At 41.4% G+C, this 18,240-nt stretch overlaps 1 protein-coding gene across 2 annotated transcripts in view; it reads left to right on the top strand.

Moving 5' to 3' along the window:
• Positions 1-3,665: 3,665 nt before the first annotated feature.
• Positions 3,666-18,240, top strand: part of LOC144053626 (PDZ domain-containing RING finger protein 4) — a 63,265-nt gene continuing 48,690 nt past the window's right edge. For both annotated transcript variants that reach the window (XM_077568269.1, XM_077568270.1), the window contains exon 1: positions 3,666-3,910. In XM_077568269.1, the coding sequence (XP_077424395.1) occupies positions 3,842-3,910 (69 nt within the window). In that variant the 5' untranslated portion in view covers positions 3,666-3,841. The remainder of the gene's footprint in view (positions 3,911-18,240) is intronic.

Raw genomic sequence — 18,240 nt, 5'->3', positions numbered from 1 at the left:
GAGAGAATAGACATCATACAGTTTTTTCTTAAAAATGACTTTTTTTTAGGACCCAATTGGTTGGGGAATTATTTTTTTAAGTACAATTCTTTTTATAACAACCTAATGGCGGCTAGCAATAAAAAAAAATAAATCGTAAATTGAGGCACTCGTTAAGTCAGTATCACTGAATGAACCCCCCCGACTCCTTAGATCTAGAATTCAGCCTGTCCCCATGTAAAACCTGCGACCGTAAAGTGCCTGGGAAGCTCTTTTATCAGTTTGAATGCACTTTCCAAAGAGCATCAGTCACTTGACGAGTCCCATGGAGTGGCGCTGCTTGACCGCAGGCAGAGGGCTACTGTATCGGTCTCGCTTCACAGATGATGAGATGGACCGTTTGGGTGACTGATGAGCGTCTTAACCTCAGGGGTCACTGATTGCCGCGTCACAATGCAATGGTCATTTCTCCGCGCCAGCTAATAATGGACGTTGTCAGCACATTCCGGGGCGCTTGTATTTGTCTTTTGCTGTGCAGAGAGCACATTGTCTTTGACCCACGTCACCTATCCCTTCAGGAAATAAAAAAACGTCCTTGCACCTTTATTGCAATTGAGCTTTGCAGCTCAGTCATGTATGGTCTGTTTATCAAATGAAGTGGACCTTGGTTGTCAAACATAATCCATTCCAGGAGATTATTTCAGATTCCCAATACTCGCTTGAGAAAAACACAGTTGATGATGCCTTGTTTGTTCCCCAAAGGGAATAATGAAACTTGATTAAGAACAGAGAAAGAAACATCAATTGATACAAATTTCGTAACATCCTGTGTTATTCCTCCGAGCTGGAACTAGGCCTCGATGTTGCGGCATCGATGTTTGCATTGAAAGTGATCATAATTGCTCACGTCGGGGTCACCAATTTCTATTTCCATGGACCACTGTATAAAATGATGGCCCCTTTTACACCGCCTGTAAAAGCCAACACTTACACACCTACGATTTTTTTAAATTAATTTGTGTGCTCTATGCAAAATGATTTTTATGAGCAAATTGAAAGAATATAATTGCTATTAATTTCAAGCAATTTTAAGGAGTGCGAGTGTGTGCTCATTAATTCACCTGAAATCTATTAAAAATCCCATACCATACACCTAAAACAAATACTTCAGAATCCAGCTAGAGTCGTGAGGTTGTCAGGAGACCCGAGGAAGGATCAAAGACAAGAAAGAAAAGTGAAATCCAGCACCGATCAGACATTACCCACTAACCCTTCGGGTTACCAACCAGAATCTTTCACCAACCCCAGAAATCACTAACCCCAAAAATAAAATATTCTTAAATTGCCCATCCCTGCCCTACTATATTTTCCTATTAAGAGCCCATCCTTGAATTTTGTAAGTTCCATGTTCCTGTTTATTTACATTACAATTCCCATGAATGGCAAATAATTCCTATGTAAAGGTATCAACTTTGAAAAATGTCCAAATGGGCTCTTTGCACAAATCCACTACTTCCTGAACTCAGTACCACTTCTTCATTTCCTGTCTTTCATGATTGGACAAACTGATTAATCCAGGTGTGTCTGACCTCAGTAATCACAACAACAATGCACAGACACACCTGGATTAATCAGTTTATCCAATCATGAAAAACAGGAAATGAAGGAGTGGTATTGATCTCAGAAAATAGTGGATTTGTGCAAAGAGCCCATTATCCAACCCGAGTTGTATAAAAGCTACATTGCAAAGAAAGCCAGATCCATTTTTCAAGATTTTTGTGTGAAAGTGGCTTATCCCTCCCAACATGACCCGCTAATGTCACTTTTTGGGTTTACCATTGCCTAGCAACAGCAGAAAGCTCTCTCCTTGTTAATTCTTAAGGACATTTTTATATGGATGGTGGACACAGGGTACAGCAGAGTGCTGGATGGTATTAACCATAATGGTGCTGTGTGATGTGGCTTTCCATTTGGCTTTACTCCAGGCAGTCGCACAAAATTAAAGCAGAGAAAATCGGATTACGGGCGTCCCCGGGGACGAGATGCCCGCTAGTCCCGCTGATGAGCGCTCATCTACTCTCTTCAGCGCAGCGAGGCCCCGTCGATGGCTGGGAGGCCAATTTGTTAACAATTATTGCTCGTTAGCAGGGCTTCCCGCTCGTCAGAGAAGATTTCACGGCGGAGACAATAATAGCGAAGGTATCGCAATTATCACAGTTTGAGGGAAGATGTGAGCTGATGTGGATTTTCTCTGAAAACCATATATGCTGTTGGCCAATTTGCGGCAAACGTTGCCATTAGCACCGACACCTATGGTGTCCGTCATATTATAAATATGCAATAAGTTGTTTCCCCCTCCTATTATTTTCAACGCCGGGTCAGCGTTAACGAACAAGGTCAATTCACGTTTTTCTGTTGGGACGCTTGGGTGCTGCAGCACTGTGGTGCTACAAGTAACGACCTAATCAAGCCCTGAAGACGTGTGCTTTCCTTCAAATATTTGATCCCTTTAGTGAAGTCTACCTCACATTTTTTCAGCTGCTTGACAGATGAAAAAGTAGAATTACTTGAGACGTAAAGCATGTTATGTGCCAAAATAACAAAAGTCAAAAAGCATAGGTGCATCTCAGTAAATTAGAATATCAGGATGTTATTTTATTTCAGTAGTTTTAAAAAAAATTATGAAATATAAAGATGTATTAAACTTGATGTACTTTACAGAAAACTAAATTCTGCTTAATTTCTATATTCAAAATAACTAATACTGTTTCTTATGTACTTTTTTTTAATTTCTTAAGGTAATCAAGGTACAATAATGCAGTTTGGTGTACTTTGCATGATTTTATTTTTTATATGTATTTTTAATGTATTTTATAGATTATAACTAATGGAACTACCCCCCCCCCACCCCCAAGCCCAAATATTAGATAAGAAACAATCAAAATGATGTTTAGTAAACAAATTAAGTAGGCATTGACTCACTCAGTTAACTGGTTCAATGTAATTGTATTTTATCTGATAAAAAAAAAAAGTTTGTTACAGTAACATTAAATTGTTATTTGTTGTCTCTATTCAATTGTACAGGTGTATCTCCATCAATTACAATTTTGTAAAATAAATAAATAAATAACTTCATTAGTTCAGTTTAAAAAGTGAAACTCATATTTCATACAGATTCACTATAGAGTGAAATGTTTATTTATTATTAATTTATTTTATTTGTATAATTTAGACAATTAACTTACAGAAAACAAGAACCTCAAATCTCTACAAATGAATGATACATTAGAAACAATCCACATGATTTTCGGTATAGGAAATGGCCTTCTGAAATGTTTTTTCAAGTTACACTATTTGAATAGAATTACTGAATTAAATGAACTTTTTTACCATACTGTAATTCATTGAGATAGATAATCCGCTTGTGGAGCAGCCAAGCAGCCTATGAAAAGCTCCTCACACAAAGGAGCCTTCCCATCTAACTGCTCGTCAGTCGCAATGTCCCAGCTCCCTCAACCCCTCTGGATCCGCCCCTCTCCTCTAGTCCCCGCCCTTGCTCCCGCCAATCCCTCCGCCTAAACCGCCTGCCTCATAATTTATGAGCTGCGAGCGTCGTCGTCGTCATCACGTGGAGGTGGGCGGGGGAGTGTCCCTCGCGTGGCCACAACTCCGGCGTGCGAGCGCGTGTGAGCGGAGCGCAGCACACGGCGGCGGATGCTGAAGCTGCGCGCACCTCCCAGAAGATGCTGGCCGAGGAGTGACGGATGAGAAGCAGCGCGGTGTGGACCCTGAACTCCCCCCTCTCCCCCTTCTGCCCGTCACCGGGGAGAATTGGACGCCCGCCGTTTCCACAACAACTATAATGGGCTGCAATCTGTGCACTTTACAGAAGCGTGAGGAACACTACAAGCTGCTGTATGAGATTGCGCAGGTGAGCTGCTGTTGCCGCTGGTTGGATGAGGGATTGAAATGAAACGCGAAAGAGAGAGAGATAGAAAGAGAGAGAGTCTTCTTCACTGGCCAGCAGATGTGTTGGCGATTAATGAGCTGATAGAGTTGCTGGTGTGCAGCTCATTCATCGTGCTGGAGGGGCTTTGCTGAGGGAGCAACTTTTGTTTCATGGAATAACACCCCGAGGCGTCCGGGAACATCCCCACGGTGTCGTCGTGCAAATTTGTCATGCCAGTGCCGCATATCATTTTGTTAACTCTGTAATGACAGTAAAGATGTTAATACAGAAAAATGGAAGGGCTACTTTGAAATGATTTGACTTTTGTGTGTGTCAAGCAATTTTCAAGCTACGTCACAGTTTTGTGTGAAAGGTGATTTGGGGGACTTTTCAGAATTTTAGGGTGGCTCGCTGCACTATATCCCATAAGAATAGCTCCACCCCTGCACTAGGCACTTAAATGAAGATCATTATTGTGATATGTTCAGAAATAAGACCTTGACATGGAGCAGAAAGTAGAGGAAACTTGTTTCTGAAACGGTATTAGCTTTATTCACCTCTATAACGAGAAATGTTGTTACTCTTTTCATTATGAATAGTTTTTTGCATCTTGCATAACCAGAAAATCTTTAACATCAATTTGTCATTAATATTAGTAGTCAAGTAAAAGTAGTGTTTTCAGTATAGGCCGCAGAAAACTGGAAGGTGACCCAAAATTCGGCCCCGGGCCGTAGTTTGGACACGCCACCTTACTACTTCTTATTTATTGAAAAAGTCCCCGTTTCTCAGGACTGCTGGAAAATATAAAGAGTCCTTTGGATATCTGATTAATTCAATGTTAAATAGAATTTGGATGTCATTATCCAAATTCCAACAACATATTTAAATGGATATCGATGTTATAACCAATATGTGCTATAATTCTTGGTCCTAGGGAGACTCATATGGTATTAAGACACAGAATGGTTGCAAATTGTGGAAAAAAAGGCACAAACTTAGTTGTTATACATTTTGTAAATGTTTTGGGGGACATTTTTACTCATTTTTAGAAAAAGTCAAACGCTTGTGTTAATCATTTTGTATTTGTTTGTCCCAACCAATAAACAACTGAAAGGGTATTGACACATGCATGTTGGAAGCTATTCCTATGCAACGCAAAATATCTCAAAGATGCGTGTGTGTGTGTGTGTGTGTGTGTGGGTTTGCCTTGATACACATCCAAGTACTAACCTACCCACCTCCGCCACCTCTCAGCAGCCTTATTCAAGTGGCAGGCTAATAACTGTGAAGCACCCCGTTCCTTCGCCTTCTCTCTCCGTAACGCTTGCCTTCACGCCGCTGTGATCACAGCTCTCATTAGCGGTTTTATACAACCGCCCCGTGCATTAATTAGACGGGGGAAAAATATCCTGCGTGAAGCATCGTTCTGAGTGCATGTGGAGGCGGCAAACAAAAGATGGCTCAACCGCTGCCTGCGTGTGTGCAACTTGACACGTTGCCAAACTCAGGCCAACGATGTTGTTGTTCAAAAAGTGTGCACGAGACTGGTGTTAGATTAGGAAGAAAGGAATGTTGCATCCACGAATGGTATGGTAATTACGTCTTGTGTTGAGACACAGGACGTACACAGCTGGCTTCAGGTCCCTCTTGGTATGCTTCTGTGATTGACTGGTGATTCGTCATGGATGATAATTGATTGAAATCTTGACTTTTTAAAATCACGGGAAACCGGCAAACAGGTAAAACGACCCATGCCTAATACAAAGACTCAAATAGTTGGTCCTCAGGTCCCCACCGCTTCACAATCATGGAGTCCATGGCTTGACAGGTTTAACATTTACGATTGTCATCCTGACTGTTTTATGAGCAATCCGTGAGCAAAAACTTCACTCTTAGTCCCCCCCACACCAGAAGATAATCGATCAGGATAGTCTTTAGAGACATCCATCAATCAAGCCAGCAGCCCGCTTGACCAGAACAATTCTATGATTCTAACTATGTAGGAACCATTTGGAAGCATTCGGTACATTTCTCTTACCCAGTGCGCAAAGCAAAGAACTCTTAGATGACGAAATAACTTCTTCTCAGAAGAATGTAATGAGAAACCAACTCCCTATTACCTCCCATTTTCCAGATTTTTTTTTACATTGTGTAGCTAACAAAGGCAGTCAAAGCAGTATAAAGCGTGGCATTTGGGAGCGTCTCTTCTCCTTAGGACAGCATGTATCCTCTGCACAGTGTGCTAGCAAGTAGCCTTTTGTGGTGGACTGGCGACAGGGATTAACTCCACTAGGTGGGGGTTAGGCAGAGGAAGAAGCTCACAGTTGCGAGAAGCTCTCGGCCGAGTCTGTCCACCCGCTGATACACTGAGCCTCTTTAGACGTGAGTCACAACATCAGCATCTTCTTTCGGATCATCCACTGTGAGGGCTAAAGCTGGGAAGATGCGGGGGATAAAGATTGTGAGGAGGAAGTGAGTCTGAAAAAGGACGCTCTTGAGTCAAGTCAAGGACTGAGATAGAACCCTAGTTCTTACCGAGACACTATGAACAATTCTCTTTGTTCTTTAGTTTTGTCCTAATGAACAAAGCTTGGGTTGTAATGATAACCAGGCGGTACTCTTTAAGGGTCATAATGAGTAACCTTATAAATGTTTCTGTGAATAGACGAAAATTCCTACAATAACACTCACCTATGGATAATCAGTTACTCCGATTTATCTGTAGAAGTGCGTTGAAACAGCAGGAAGCACTCGCATCATGACCTAATCCTCACTTCTCATCTGTCCAACTGGCTCAGTTTCATATTTTTCTGATATATATTGCATCCCCACTGCTGTATTTTACTCAGATACATATAGAGAGGCACACCGTCTTGGTTCAATGTGTAAATGCAAATGAGGCAGATGTGGTTTTGCTGGTGTCATAGCGTGACCGACTGCCGCTTGATTCGGGGAGCAGAAGTCGGTCACGGTGGTTGGTTCACCACCGCCATCCTCCCTTTCCCTACCCACCCACAGACAATTTTGAAGACTCCCCCCATCCCATTCCCTCTTGCCTGACCCTATGAGCGGTGGGAGATTTATGACTTGCTGGCACCTTCCCATTGCCTCCTCGCTGTTCTCACGACTGTGGGTGTTCTGCATGGAAGTGTGTGCACCTTTCGCAGTTTGGCCTGCAAATCTCCGTCTTGTAAGGAGAACATATTTTATTTACGGCATAGTATCAGCTTTCCCGCATCAACACAAAGATGCATTTTTTGTTGTTTTGACTCCACTAAGTAAGGAATGGAAGGGCTTTTGATAAGCAATAACTATAATTCATCAAAAACTTAACAAGAAAAAAAACATTGAATTTTAATGACCCCCCCCCCCCCCCCCCCACACACACACACACACACACATACACACAGTTAATTTTCAATTTTAGAGATATTCGAGATTTCAAACTTGATTGGTTCATACCAGCAGATACCGAATAAACCGGAGGTGTAAAATCCAGGTCCAGTAAGCTTGACTTAAGACACAGGGACTTCTACTCAACCATCTCCCTGGGAGCAAGTTTAACTGCCGTTTGAATAGAAGCACCTGTGGCTAAAGCTAAACTGTGGCAGTGTTTTTACTTTCTGGAGCTGGATTTGACAACTCTGGAATAAACTATAGGATCTCAGAAAAAGATGATGAAACTAAGATTGATGAATGAATGAGAGATATTTGATGATCTCTTTCTTGACCCATCATAAAACTGGCACAGCAGGGGTGACTTAAAATTGTATGGGAACCATCGCATCATTCATTTCACTGGCTGCAACGCCAACCCAGCAACGTTGTGAAACTCCAGCGTGTTGTCCGTGTCTCTCACAGCCAACACTGGTGTTTCAAACAATCAGCTTATCAGCAAGATCTACATGAAACCTGATAACGATCCTCAGCTGTGTTGGCTGAGAGAAACATGGAAAACAGGCTGGATAGGGGTACTCGAGGCCCGGCGCTGAGAACTAGTGCTCTGGTTCTCAGTCTTTAGTGAGGAGTTCCTCAGTTTAGGACAGAATTCCATTCCTACAATGGTGACGTCACCCAAATTTGTGAGCATTTTATAAAGTACCCTGAGCTAAGACTTGAGGTTTTAGACTGTAACTGCAAAACCTCATATGTCAGCACCGCTGTAAAAGATGTTAGCTGTCCAGTCGTTGTCTTGACTAGCTTTAACTTCTCGCCTCGTTTTTGGTCAGCATGTACTGTCGATGGAACATCATTATAGACCCAAGTTTGGCGGATCGACAGCGCGATCAGCCAGACGCTTACAGCTTATTTTCTCTGACACTTCAGCTAACAAACTGTAGTTGATTCACTGTCTGCTCCCACTCAGCTTTATCATTCCCGTCGTGTAAGTGTGCCCACCCTCCCGTTAGTGTCACACATCTTGCCTGGACTAGTGAAGCTCAGTGATGTGTCTTTTTGGGCTCCAATTAGTAGAATGGCAGATGTTGATAAGCAGCACTTGAAACTTGTGGGGTGGGGGGGGGGGGGGGGGATTGAGCGATTTTTGCATTACATTTATTGGTCCGCAATGTCTTTGGTAGCAAAAGCTGTTCCCAAAACTATTCAAGTGCACTTCTCAAGGTGTCACAACTTAAGTAGATGTGAGCCACAAGCAAGCAGCCGAGTAATTTATTTTCAAGGCTGAGCCTGGCTTCTTGCAACTCGTTTTGCATACAGCATAGCTGGTTGTTATAAGTCTTATTAGACAGGCAGGGCACTTCTCTGCTGCATTTGAGAAATAAATGGGAGGAAGCTTCACGGCTCAATGAGGCACAACAGTCCCTGATAACTTGTCGGTGTATGGGAAAGAGGCACCCACGGACGCATACTGTATGGATCGGCATGAAACCAAAGTTGGAAGACACTAAACTCCTGGGAATAGTGGAAAAACTGAGAGGAATTGATGTCCTCATAAAAAAATGTTTATGAGCCTATATTAATATTATTAAGCTTGTATGCTGAGCGGGGACACGTAAGGTAGTCGAAGATGGAAACGGTACTAGCAAGATGCAAGAGTTGTGGCCTGACGAGGGATTTAAGCTGCTGGCTAATGTTGATGTTAGCTAGTTGTGTGGGTTAGCAAGTCGATTCCTACTGAGCCGACTTGGTGAAGGTTAACTTTAAACGGTAAGAAATACGACTTACTAGCTATTATAGCTAACTTAACAGGTGAACAGCTATAATTACAATTTGGTAGACGCATCATGTCTGTGTTGTTGCTAACACGGAACGGAGTCCTCTTTGCCTGAACATACGCTAAACATACGCACTCTCACTCTAGTGCATGGACTTCAGAGGGTATTTCTGAACATGCCCTTAAGCTCTCAGTCAACATGTATAGTTTCAATTTACTTCCTTGACACCAATTACAACTCTTCTATTAATCAGGGTTCTGGTGCCGTCTTGTATTGGAAGATTTAAAAAAAAAAAATGCTAAAATGGTCTTAAGAGTGAATTAAAAACTTGTGATCATGACTTTAGGACTACAGTTGAACTCTGATGTTGAGCCTGTTTCAAGACCAACCTCCAAATTATTTGGATTTTAAAACAATAGAAATAATCTGTTCCAAGATCCAACGGACGCCTTTATGAAGTGAAGCCACCACTTTGCAACATACCAAATTGCTAGGAGTGAAATCAAGCACATCCAGCATTCATTTGTCAGGGAAAACCTCAGGAGTATATGTCTGTGTGTGGGCGAGAGATTATTGTGTTCTTTGAAGTAGCAGCAGAAGTGAAACCCGTGGACCGGAGAAGGTCCAAGGGGGACGCGGCAGACCTGCTGCTCGCTCATATGACACCACTGGTGGCCATGTGTGTAATGGTTAAGCATTCCGTAAAAGGTTGAGAAGCTATCAGCAGCAGCAGGCTTTCCTTTAACATGGCCCAGAGACACTGGAGACGAGGAGTTTGTGTTGCCAGTGCTTGGAAGCTTGTAAGGTAGCTCGTATTATAAATAAATACAATTGTGCCAGTAGCATGGTTTGCCTTAAGTTTTAGCGTTGTTTTAAGAAAAGGACATATTGTTGTGATTGACAGCAGCTCCGGGTTAAGTTCCCTGAGGGAGGAAAAGCAAAGCAGGAATACATTTGGAACTTCCTCAAATTAAATAAAGGAAAGACGACCCTAGGGCCATGTTTCCACCAAGCTGTACAGTTCAGATCACATCAGCATTGTATGTTTTGGAACCTACTTATGCACAGAAATATGCATATATTTGGCCGTGTCAGCTGTGAAAATAATGTGACAGTGTAGCAGTGACACCTTTTAGAGTCGACAATTAATTTAACAAAACGACACTGTATAACTATAGAGGATGCTTTTTTTCTTTGTCTTTTGTTTAAAACAAATTTTTGTTCTTACTTAGCGTAACGTAAAGCCGTATGGACTAGTTAAGGCCTGAGGAGATATGAAGACACTTTAACAAGCGCAGCTTATTATGATTCATCCAACAAACGACTTTTTGCAAACCTCTGTACTGATGACTTGGTGAATTACCAACAAAAATCTCTCAGTTGTGTTCCCTGAAAATTAACTCATTCACTCCCAGACATTTTCCCTGAAGCAACCCGCTTTGCTCCCGGCGGTTTTACTGGATTTTGACTGATTTTGCAAGGCCCACAGAATATCGTGTTCTATTGCTACAAAAAACATGGAACCTACCAAAAGAAAGATAAAAAAGGTATGTTTTATCTGTTTCCGTTTTGCAGCAATTAACATTAGAATATAGCTACGTTTTATCATTATTCACAAATCTGGTGAAAACACTGGGAAAATGAGCTTGTTGCAACATGGCCCTGGGTGATCTCTTATACTCTGCTGCCACATGGTGGCCGTTTTTTGTAATTACTGCCATTGCTTTAAGCTACCTTTTTAGGTCAGAAGCTGCATCAAAGCCTTCTGTATGCTCTAGCATAAAAAAAAAAACGTATAAATATGTTTTTGGGAGTGCTGGACAAAGCATAAAAACATTTATTTATACATTTTTGGGTTTGAATGTGTTATGGGGAGGGAAACAACAAATTGGCAGCACATGAAAAGCCTCTGCGACCCATGATCAAAATTGAACTGGACGTCAGCCATTTAGGTTTGATGGCTCACCGCTGGTTCAAACGGGCACCCCTGCGACCGAAGCAAGTTTCTTTTAGTGACGTGAAGATATACCTACAAAAATGTAACAAATAGCCGAAAAAATACATGGTCATATTAATTTCCTTACAAACCATTTCTGGAGATTTTGTCTTGAAACAGAGGTTGTGCTTGAATTCCAAAACTAATTGATAGCAAGTATTGTAGACAGAAGGGGACGCTTAAATGCTGAGCAATTTTCATGTGCTGTCAAATATAGGTGGCTATAGGTGCCTTCAAAGTGATCATTGAGGATCCGCCATGAAAATGGAGGCACATGGGCTCGTTCTGCTTCGATTTTCTTGCATCCTTTGCAACTTTTACAAACAAAACCATTAAAATGGACTTGAATAGCACAATTTACAGAGATATGTAAGCTTACAACGCCTTTAATCATGCTGCAAAGGAATGTCTTGCATTTCTTACCTTATAGCTACCATGGCAGATGGATAGTTTGATTTCTAACTACAAAGCTGTGCAGTGCAATGAAACAAATAACTCTATAGGCAGCAGAAACGGGTGGACATGATACAATTAAAGGCACCCAAGCATTAGACAGGCCCTGGTAGTTTTACAAGGCTATAACACAAACTTTTTCAAAAAACAGTGCATACACACATGCATGCGTGCAAATATTTGACGTAAATTGTTCATTCTGTGGGCGGCACGGTGGCTGACGGTTAGCACGTCCGCCTCCTAGTGCAGAGGACGTGGGATCGTCCGGGCTTCGGCCTTCCTGGGTTGGGTTTGCATGTTCTCCCCGTGCCTGCGTGGGTTTTCTCCGGGTACTCCGGTTTCCTCCCACATTCCAAAGACATGCATGGCGGCTTAATTGAACACTCCAGATCGTCAATAAGTGTGATTGTGAGTGTGGATGGTTGTTTGTCTCTGTGTGCCCTGCGATTGGCTGGCAACCAGTTCAGGGTGTAACCCGCCTACTGCCCGACGCCAGCTGGGATAGGCTCCAGCGACCCTTGTGAGGACTAAGCGGTTAAGAAAATGGATGGATGGATGGATGGATGTTCATTCTGTGGAGTAAGATTAGATGAGCCTTGTCTTCTTCCAGTTTCCTTCTTTTTTTCTCTGCTTTGATAGACTTTTCTTTGCATCGGAGTCACGGTGCTGATCTCAGGTGACCCTGCATTGACAGCCTCTGTGATAGAGGTTCAGTTATCTTTTTTATTTGTCATTGACACGCCAGTGGAAAAGCTTGGAGCAAAGTGTTGTTTTCTTTGCCTGCAGCTCTGACACGTTCACCTCAATTTCCGCTCTCGTGACATTTCTTCTTTTAATTTTTGGAGCCATCTCGCAATTTCAAACCTCCTTGGTGGTCTTGTTTTGATGCATCAACTGGATGTTATTTTGTCAAGGTGTGGTGTTTATACAGATTGCAGATCTGGGGTAAGAGTTTATCAATTAGAAGAAATTCTGATTCATTAATAAACATGCGGTGGGGAGAAGAAAATTGGCCAATGAACATGTGTCATATATCTGACACTGAACTGGCCCAATCATGCTAAAGCACAAGCAAGCAAGCCGCAACGTTAAGACCACTGAACCTTGCACTGCTAACCATCGCACCCCGCCCCCTCCGCTCCTTCCTCACAACCTTCCAGACGGTTAGCTACAAATGTTGTCATCCATCTTTGGTGTCGCGTTATGTCTTTTGAAGGATGTCTCTCAAGCACTAAAAGCGATTGCATGAGTGAAGAAAGAGCGAGCGCAGAAGAGAAAGAAACATCGCTTGATTGATCTGCAGTCTACCGGGAAGGCAGCGGGAGAAAAAATGTATCCCTAAATGTAATCTGGGCTTTCGGCACCGCTTTATGTCGATTCCCAACAAATAGACGCATGCATTGTTTTCAAAGCCTGCAGACAGATGGTCAAACACATAAAACAGCATTCTTTTTATTCCCAACATGCATTAGGACACCCATTTTTTTTCATCTTTGTGCACTTTATCTTACAGCCTCAGGTCACATTGGATTGATTACAAAATTAGTTTAATGGCTTCAGCTGTCTACGGCAGCTCCAGTTGAGATCTACTGTAAAGTTCAGAGCATAGGCCACAACTCAACCCCTGCGGCTTAAACAAAGATTCTTTAAGGATTTTAACAACTGCAGGAGCGGCACTTTCTCATCTATTCTTCACTTCTCTTTAGAGCTGCCAAAATTAATCGATTAATCAATAAGTAATTGGTTATCAAAGTAATCTACAGCTATTTTAATAATCGAGTAATCGTTTGGAGCCATTTTTTAATTAAATATTGCCCAAATCCTCTGATTTCAGCATATCAACAGTAATTGTTCACTGATTTCTGTAGTCCTTCATGGAAGATTATTTTCTGTGTTTAATTAAAATAAGACATTTGCAATCACCTGTTTTTACTTTAGAAAACAATGGCCGAACCAGTAACATAGTACGTCGCCCATGCCCACCGACCCACCCACAGCCTTTTTTTTTTTTTATCATTGTATGAATACGAAGTACGAAATACACACCAATCACTGGTTATCAAACCATAATCGGGACGTTTGCGCACTGCCCATTGAGAAAGAAAAACATAGTTGACGTCAGTTGACGTGATTGGCGTTATACAGTGGGTGTGTCCTTAACGTCAATTGACGTTTTTGACGGTAAGAGAGTTAATCGATTCTAAAAATATTCAATAGTAACAGCACTACGTCTCTTAAAAGGAACCCCGACTGTCATGACAAGTTTGCTCTATATTATTTATTTGGTTGTTGCAAACATAACTATGAGATTCATTTTTCAAAACTCATTTCCAGTTTAATACATTTTGTAGAAACCTTATTTGGACGTACACCGCAGTCTGCCGAGCAATGTGAAACGTCTTTAAAGAAAGCAAGTTAACCCTCTTAGCGTTCCTAAAGATACAAAATGCGATCGGGAGAGTCGCCCCAAATAAAAAATATAGAGCAAACATGTCATTACAGTCGGGGTTCCTTTTAAACTCACTAAAATCGTATTTCCAACAACCAACAACTTTCATCTGTGTAATACTGCTCTATTACCTCTGCTCAATCAGCTTTGATGGCCCGCGTGAGAACAGAAGGTCCCGGTCTTACTCACAGGTGACGCCACACTGATGTCATCCCCCACCCACCTGCGGGAGAGAGACTCTCTTATCCCGATGAATTAACGAGATAATCGAAATGAAAGACGGGGAGGGCGGGAATCGGGCTTTAGATGATAACCCCGGCGCTTCCATCATCCCTTATCTGCGTCTTCCAACAGTGAAGGCTAAAACAGTATGTCACGCCTTGTTTGTGGTGGCGGTGGCGGTGGTCCTCACAGGTAGCGGATGCATGGGAAAAAAATAACATGGAAAGGCGCTAAGTCGTGAGCTGTCAGCCGACTTGATGTGTGGCTGAAAAGGTCAGCCGGGTTCTCATTGAGATAAGGGAAGGATGAAAGGGAAAAGGTCAATTCATCATTAGCTCCCCTCTTCAATCCACTCCTCTCTTCCGCACTGAGATTTAGTGCAGCCGCCGATAAAAACTCATTGACTTCATGTCTCGTCTTCCTGTGTACAGGCGTCGTTTGCGCCTGAGCCGGATTTTGGCGTGATTTTCAATTCCACGGAACGATTAGACTATGAAATATCCAATTACACAGTCAGCGTGAGGCTGCGCTTTACGCAACAGTCTCGCCGCGGTGGCATCTTCAGCCTGGTAAGTGGTGGAATAGTATTAGCAGGCAGCCGGAAAGTGAGGAGGTAAACAATGCACCTTTGGAGAAGAACATACACTATCATAAAAGTCCGTCTTTTGTGCGCATCCTTCCAGCAAGTACTTTTGCAACCGAAATATTTTTTCCAATTGTATTGATTTATTCCTAAGGTTTCATAGCATTTCTTTTGGCTGTACTGTTTCTTGTAAATGTGTGTTTGATTTTTTTTTTTTACAGCCAATCAGATTGCAGCCTCTTTGTGCGCCCATGTCTTCATCATCAGTTGCATTGGGTGATGTAACTTCAACTAAATCAGCAACGGAACCATTTCTCAAACCAGTCAGATTTTAAGTTTTTGTCATAGGGCCTGCTTGCTGGCATAAATTAACATCAGCATTTTTCCATCCTCAATAGGTTGGACAATGAACCCAGGTTCAACTAGCAGATGTCTGGAGCGATCGTCACACATTAATACATTTAATATTCAGCCTGTCTGGTCTATATCGTGTTTTGCAGTGTTTCATCGACCACTGTGTCGTGGCACACTAGTGTGCCGTGAGATACTGCCTGGTGTGCCGTGGGAAATTGTCCGCCTAATTGGTAACAACTAATTAATTAGTATCCGCAAATAGTGCGTCGTTGTCGATTAACTCGAAAATCCCGCAAAATCGCACTTACAATCAACTTTGTCCAAACAGCGCTACTTTGCCGCAACAAATACATTTTTTAAATGCATGTTTCACATCAGTTTTGGGTTATTTTGCCTGAAAATGGCTCAGTGGGTAAGAAAACTACACATCACATCCTGTTTAAGCTGCTAGTGAACATTGATATCTAAGCTAGTGAATGTGTTGACATTGACCATGGAACGTATAACATATACTGTATATACGAGTGCTAAACTCGTAAAAAGCGTTGAAAGAAATATGCAGTCCCGACAAATCACAGTCAAAGGCGATGGAGACGCGGTCTGTTGGCAGCACCGAATGAATTGGTGAAAAACGGTGCGGTTACATAACATTTGTATGCGACATTGTGAATGATGCATGTTAAGCCTAGAGTTGGGCAATTAATCATTAAACGTGTAGAATTATAAACTGAAGATATAACACCAGACTCTTATAATTGAAAGTGTACAAAAGTATGTTTTTCAGAGAGATCAAGTGGAAGCTGATGATTTCGAGGAGGAAATGGAGTAGTAGTTATGGCACTGTTGGGCATTTTAAGAAATTATTTGCAAATTATGTGAACTTGTTCAATGATATACAATACATATAATATTAACATTAAAAAATGAAACGCCAAAGCCATTTTAGTTTAGTTAAGATTTTTGTTGTTATTTTTTTTAATTTTCTATGGGTGGTGTGCCTCGAGATTTTTTCAATGAAAAAAGTGTACCGTGGCTCAAAAAAGGTTTTATTACAGTGGTGAGGTTTTTGAACTGCTCCAGATGATATCTATGGCAGAGTTGATTGCATTTGGGTGTCTTTGGGTGTTGCAGCCCTAATATATATGTATACATCCAATGCACTGAAATTGTAAGAATAAAATGAATAAAAAAAGTAAGAGTGAATAAGGAAATTCATCGTAAAACAAAAAATTATTTTAACAATGGAATAAAAAGTATATAGCTAGTGGGTGGATGGACCTGTAAGTAGGCAGCACGGTGCGCTAGTGGTTATTATGTCTCGCAGTTCTAAGAGGTTTATATCTCAGCTTGGGCCTTCCTGTGTGGAGTTAATGGCTGTGTAACGTGTCACCCTAAATGTTTCTCCACAAACATTGAGTTATGCATGATAACATGACACATTACTTGTGCCTTTGTCTGAAGAAATTTGCATTTGCATGCGTGTGTGTGTGTGTGTGTGTGTATATACTCCAGAGTACGTGTGCAAACAGACATGACAGTTTGCGCTTGGGGTGAAAACAAAGACTTGCGGACCGCACTCTTGCTAGGGAAGGGGCATGCGGCACATCTGCATGCCTGCGTGCCTTTTAACTGATTATACACGTTTAGGCAGACGGAAGAGTCCTCATTAATTTCTCGGCATTCAAGAGAATGCGTCTTTTGAATGGCATTCACCCTTAGCATCCCAATTAGGGATACTGCCGCATGCCGGCGGTCCACATGAGACTCCAAACATCTTCAATAACTGCTGTGAAGGTTAGAATGAAGATGTGCGCCAATGTGGGAGTCATTACCAATATTCTGACTAGAGATAAGACCGATATGGTTTTATCAGGGCTGATACTGATGCCGATTAAAATGGTCAAGGAGGATGATAACCGATATTTGGACTCACTTTCACTAAAAGAGAAAATAATGGTGTCAAAAAAAAAATAAATCATAATCATGTATTAATCATCAATGATGTAAATAGCTCCCTACTGTTTTGTACAGTAAATGAAGTTTTCCAAAATTTCTAAATAACGGAACTGTTAAATTTTCACTTACTTAAAAAAATAAAAATAAAAAAAGTACACATAGTTCCCACGGCTAGCAGCATCTCTTGTAAAGTTAATTGAAATTTTAAATAAATAGTTCCCTGAAGTTAAATAAAAACTTGATCTATTTTCGTCCGTCAGAGTCTGTGGATTGGTCAAACTTGGATTGATCACACATTTTTTAATTCCTTTTTTGAGCATATTGGTGAAGAAATAATCACTTTAACTCATTCAAGCCCAGCCATTTTAACTGAAGCAACCCCCTTTGCTTTTTTTTTTACTGGATTTTGACGGATTTTGCAAGACCCACAGAATATTGTGTTGCATTGCTATAAAAACATAGAACCTACCAAAACAAAGATTAGAGACTCTTCTTTCATCAGGAAAAAAAAGAGTATATTTGTATCTGTTTCCGTTTTGCAGCAATTAGCATTAGAATATAACTACATTTAATCATTATTCACAAACTTGTTGAAAACACTTGGAAAAAGAGCTTTTTGCAACATGGCCCTGGTTGATCTCTTATACTCTGCTGCCACCTGCTGGCCGTTTTTGTAATAACTACCATTGCTTTAAGCTTTAATCAAAGAAAAAAAAACATTAAAAAAAAAACATAATAAAATGTATAAATATGTTTTTGAGACCATGGCAATATTTAAAATAGAAAGTTTTTTACGTTTTTGGGAGCAAATGAATTAAGTACCCCATTCCACTGAATAATCACTCCAGATGACCTTTCTAAGGCACCCGACAATCGTGGATTTGATGATTTCTTTAGCAAAATTGCTCAAACTAGTACGTGCGTAACCCACCTCAAGTATTTTTCTTTGTCTTCCCACTCAAAAGGATAAAGAACCCGGGCTCGTAGTCGGCTTATTTATCTGCGCCATGCAACATGTGTTGCGTCCAAAGACCCCCACCCGCCATCCCATCCTACCCCACCCCGAGCTGTAAGATATCATCCGCAACACCTGCGCTGACATTTGGAGAAATAGGACGGTGTCAG

This window comes from Vanacampus margaritifer, chromosome 6, assembly GCF_051991255.1.
Source record: "Vanacampus margaritifer isolate UIUO_Vmar chromosome 6, RoL_Vmar_1.0, whole genome shotgun sequence".
NCBI classification, from domain to species: Eukaryota; Metazoa; Chordata; class Actinopteri; order Syngnathiformes; family Syngnathidae; genus Vanacampus; species Vanacampus margaritifer.
Note: the sequence above shows the minus strand (reverse complement) of the source record. Positions and strands in the feature narration are given on the sequence as shown.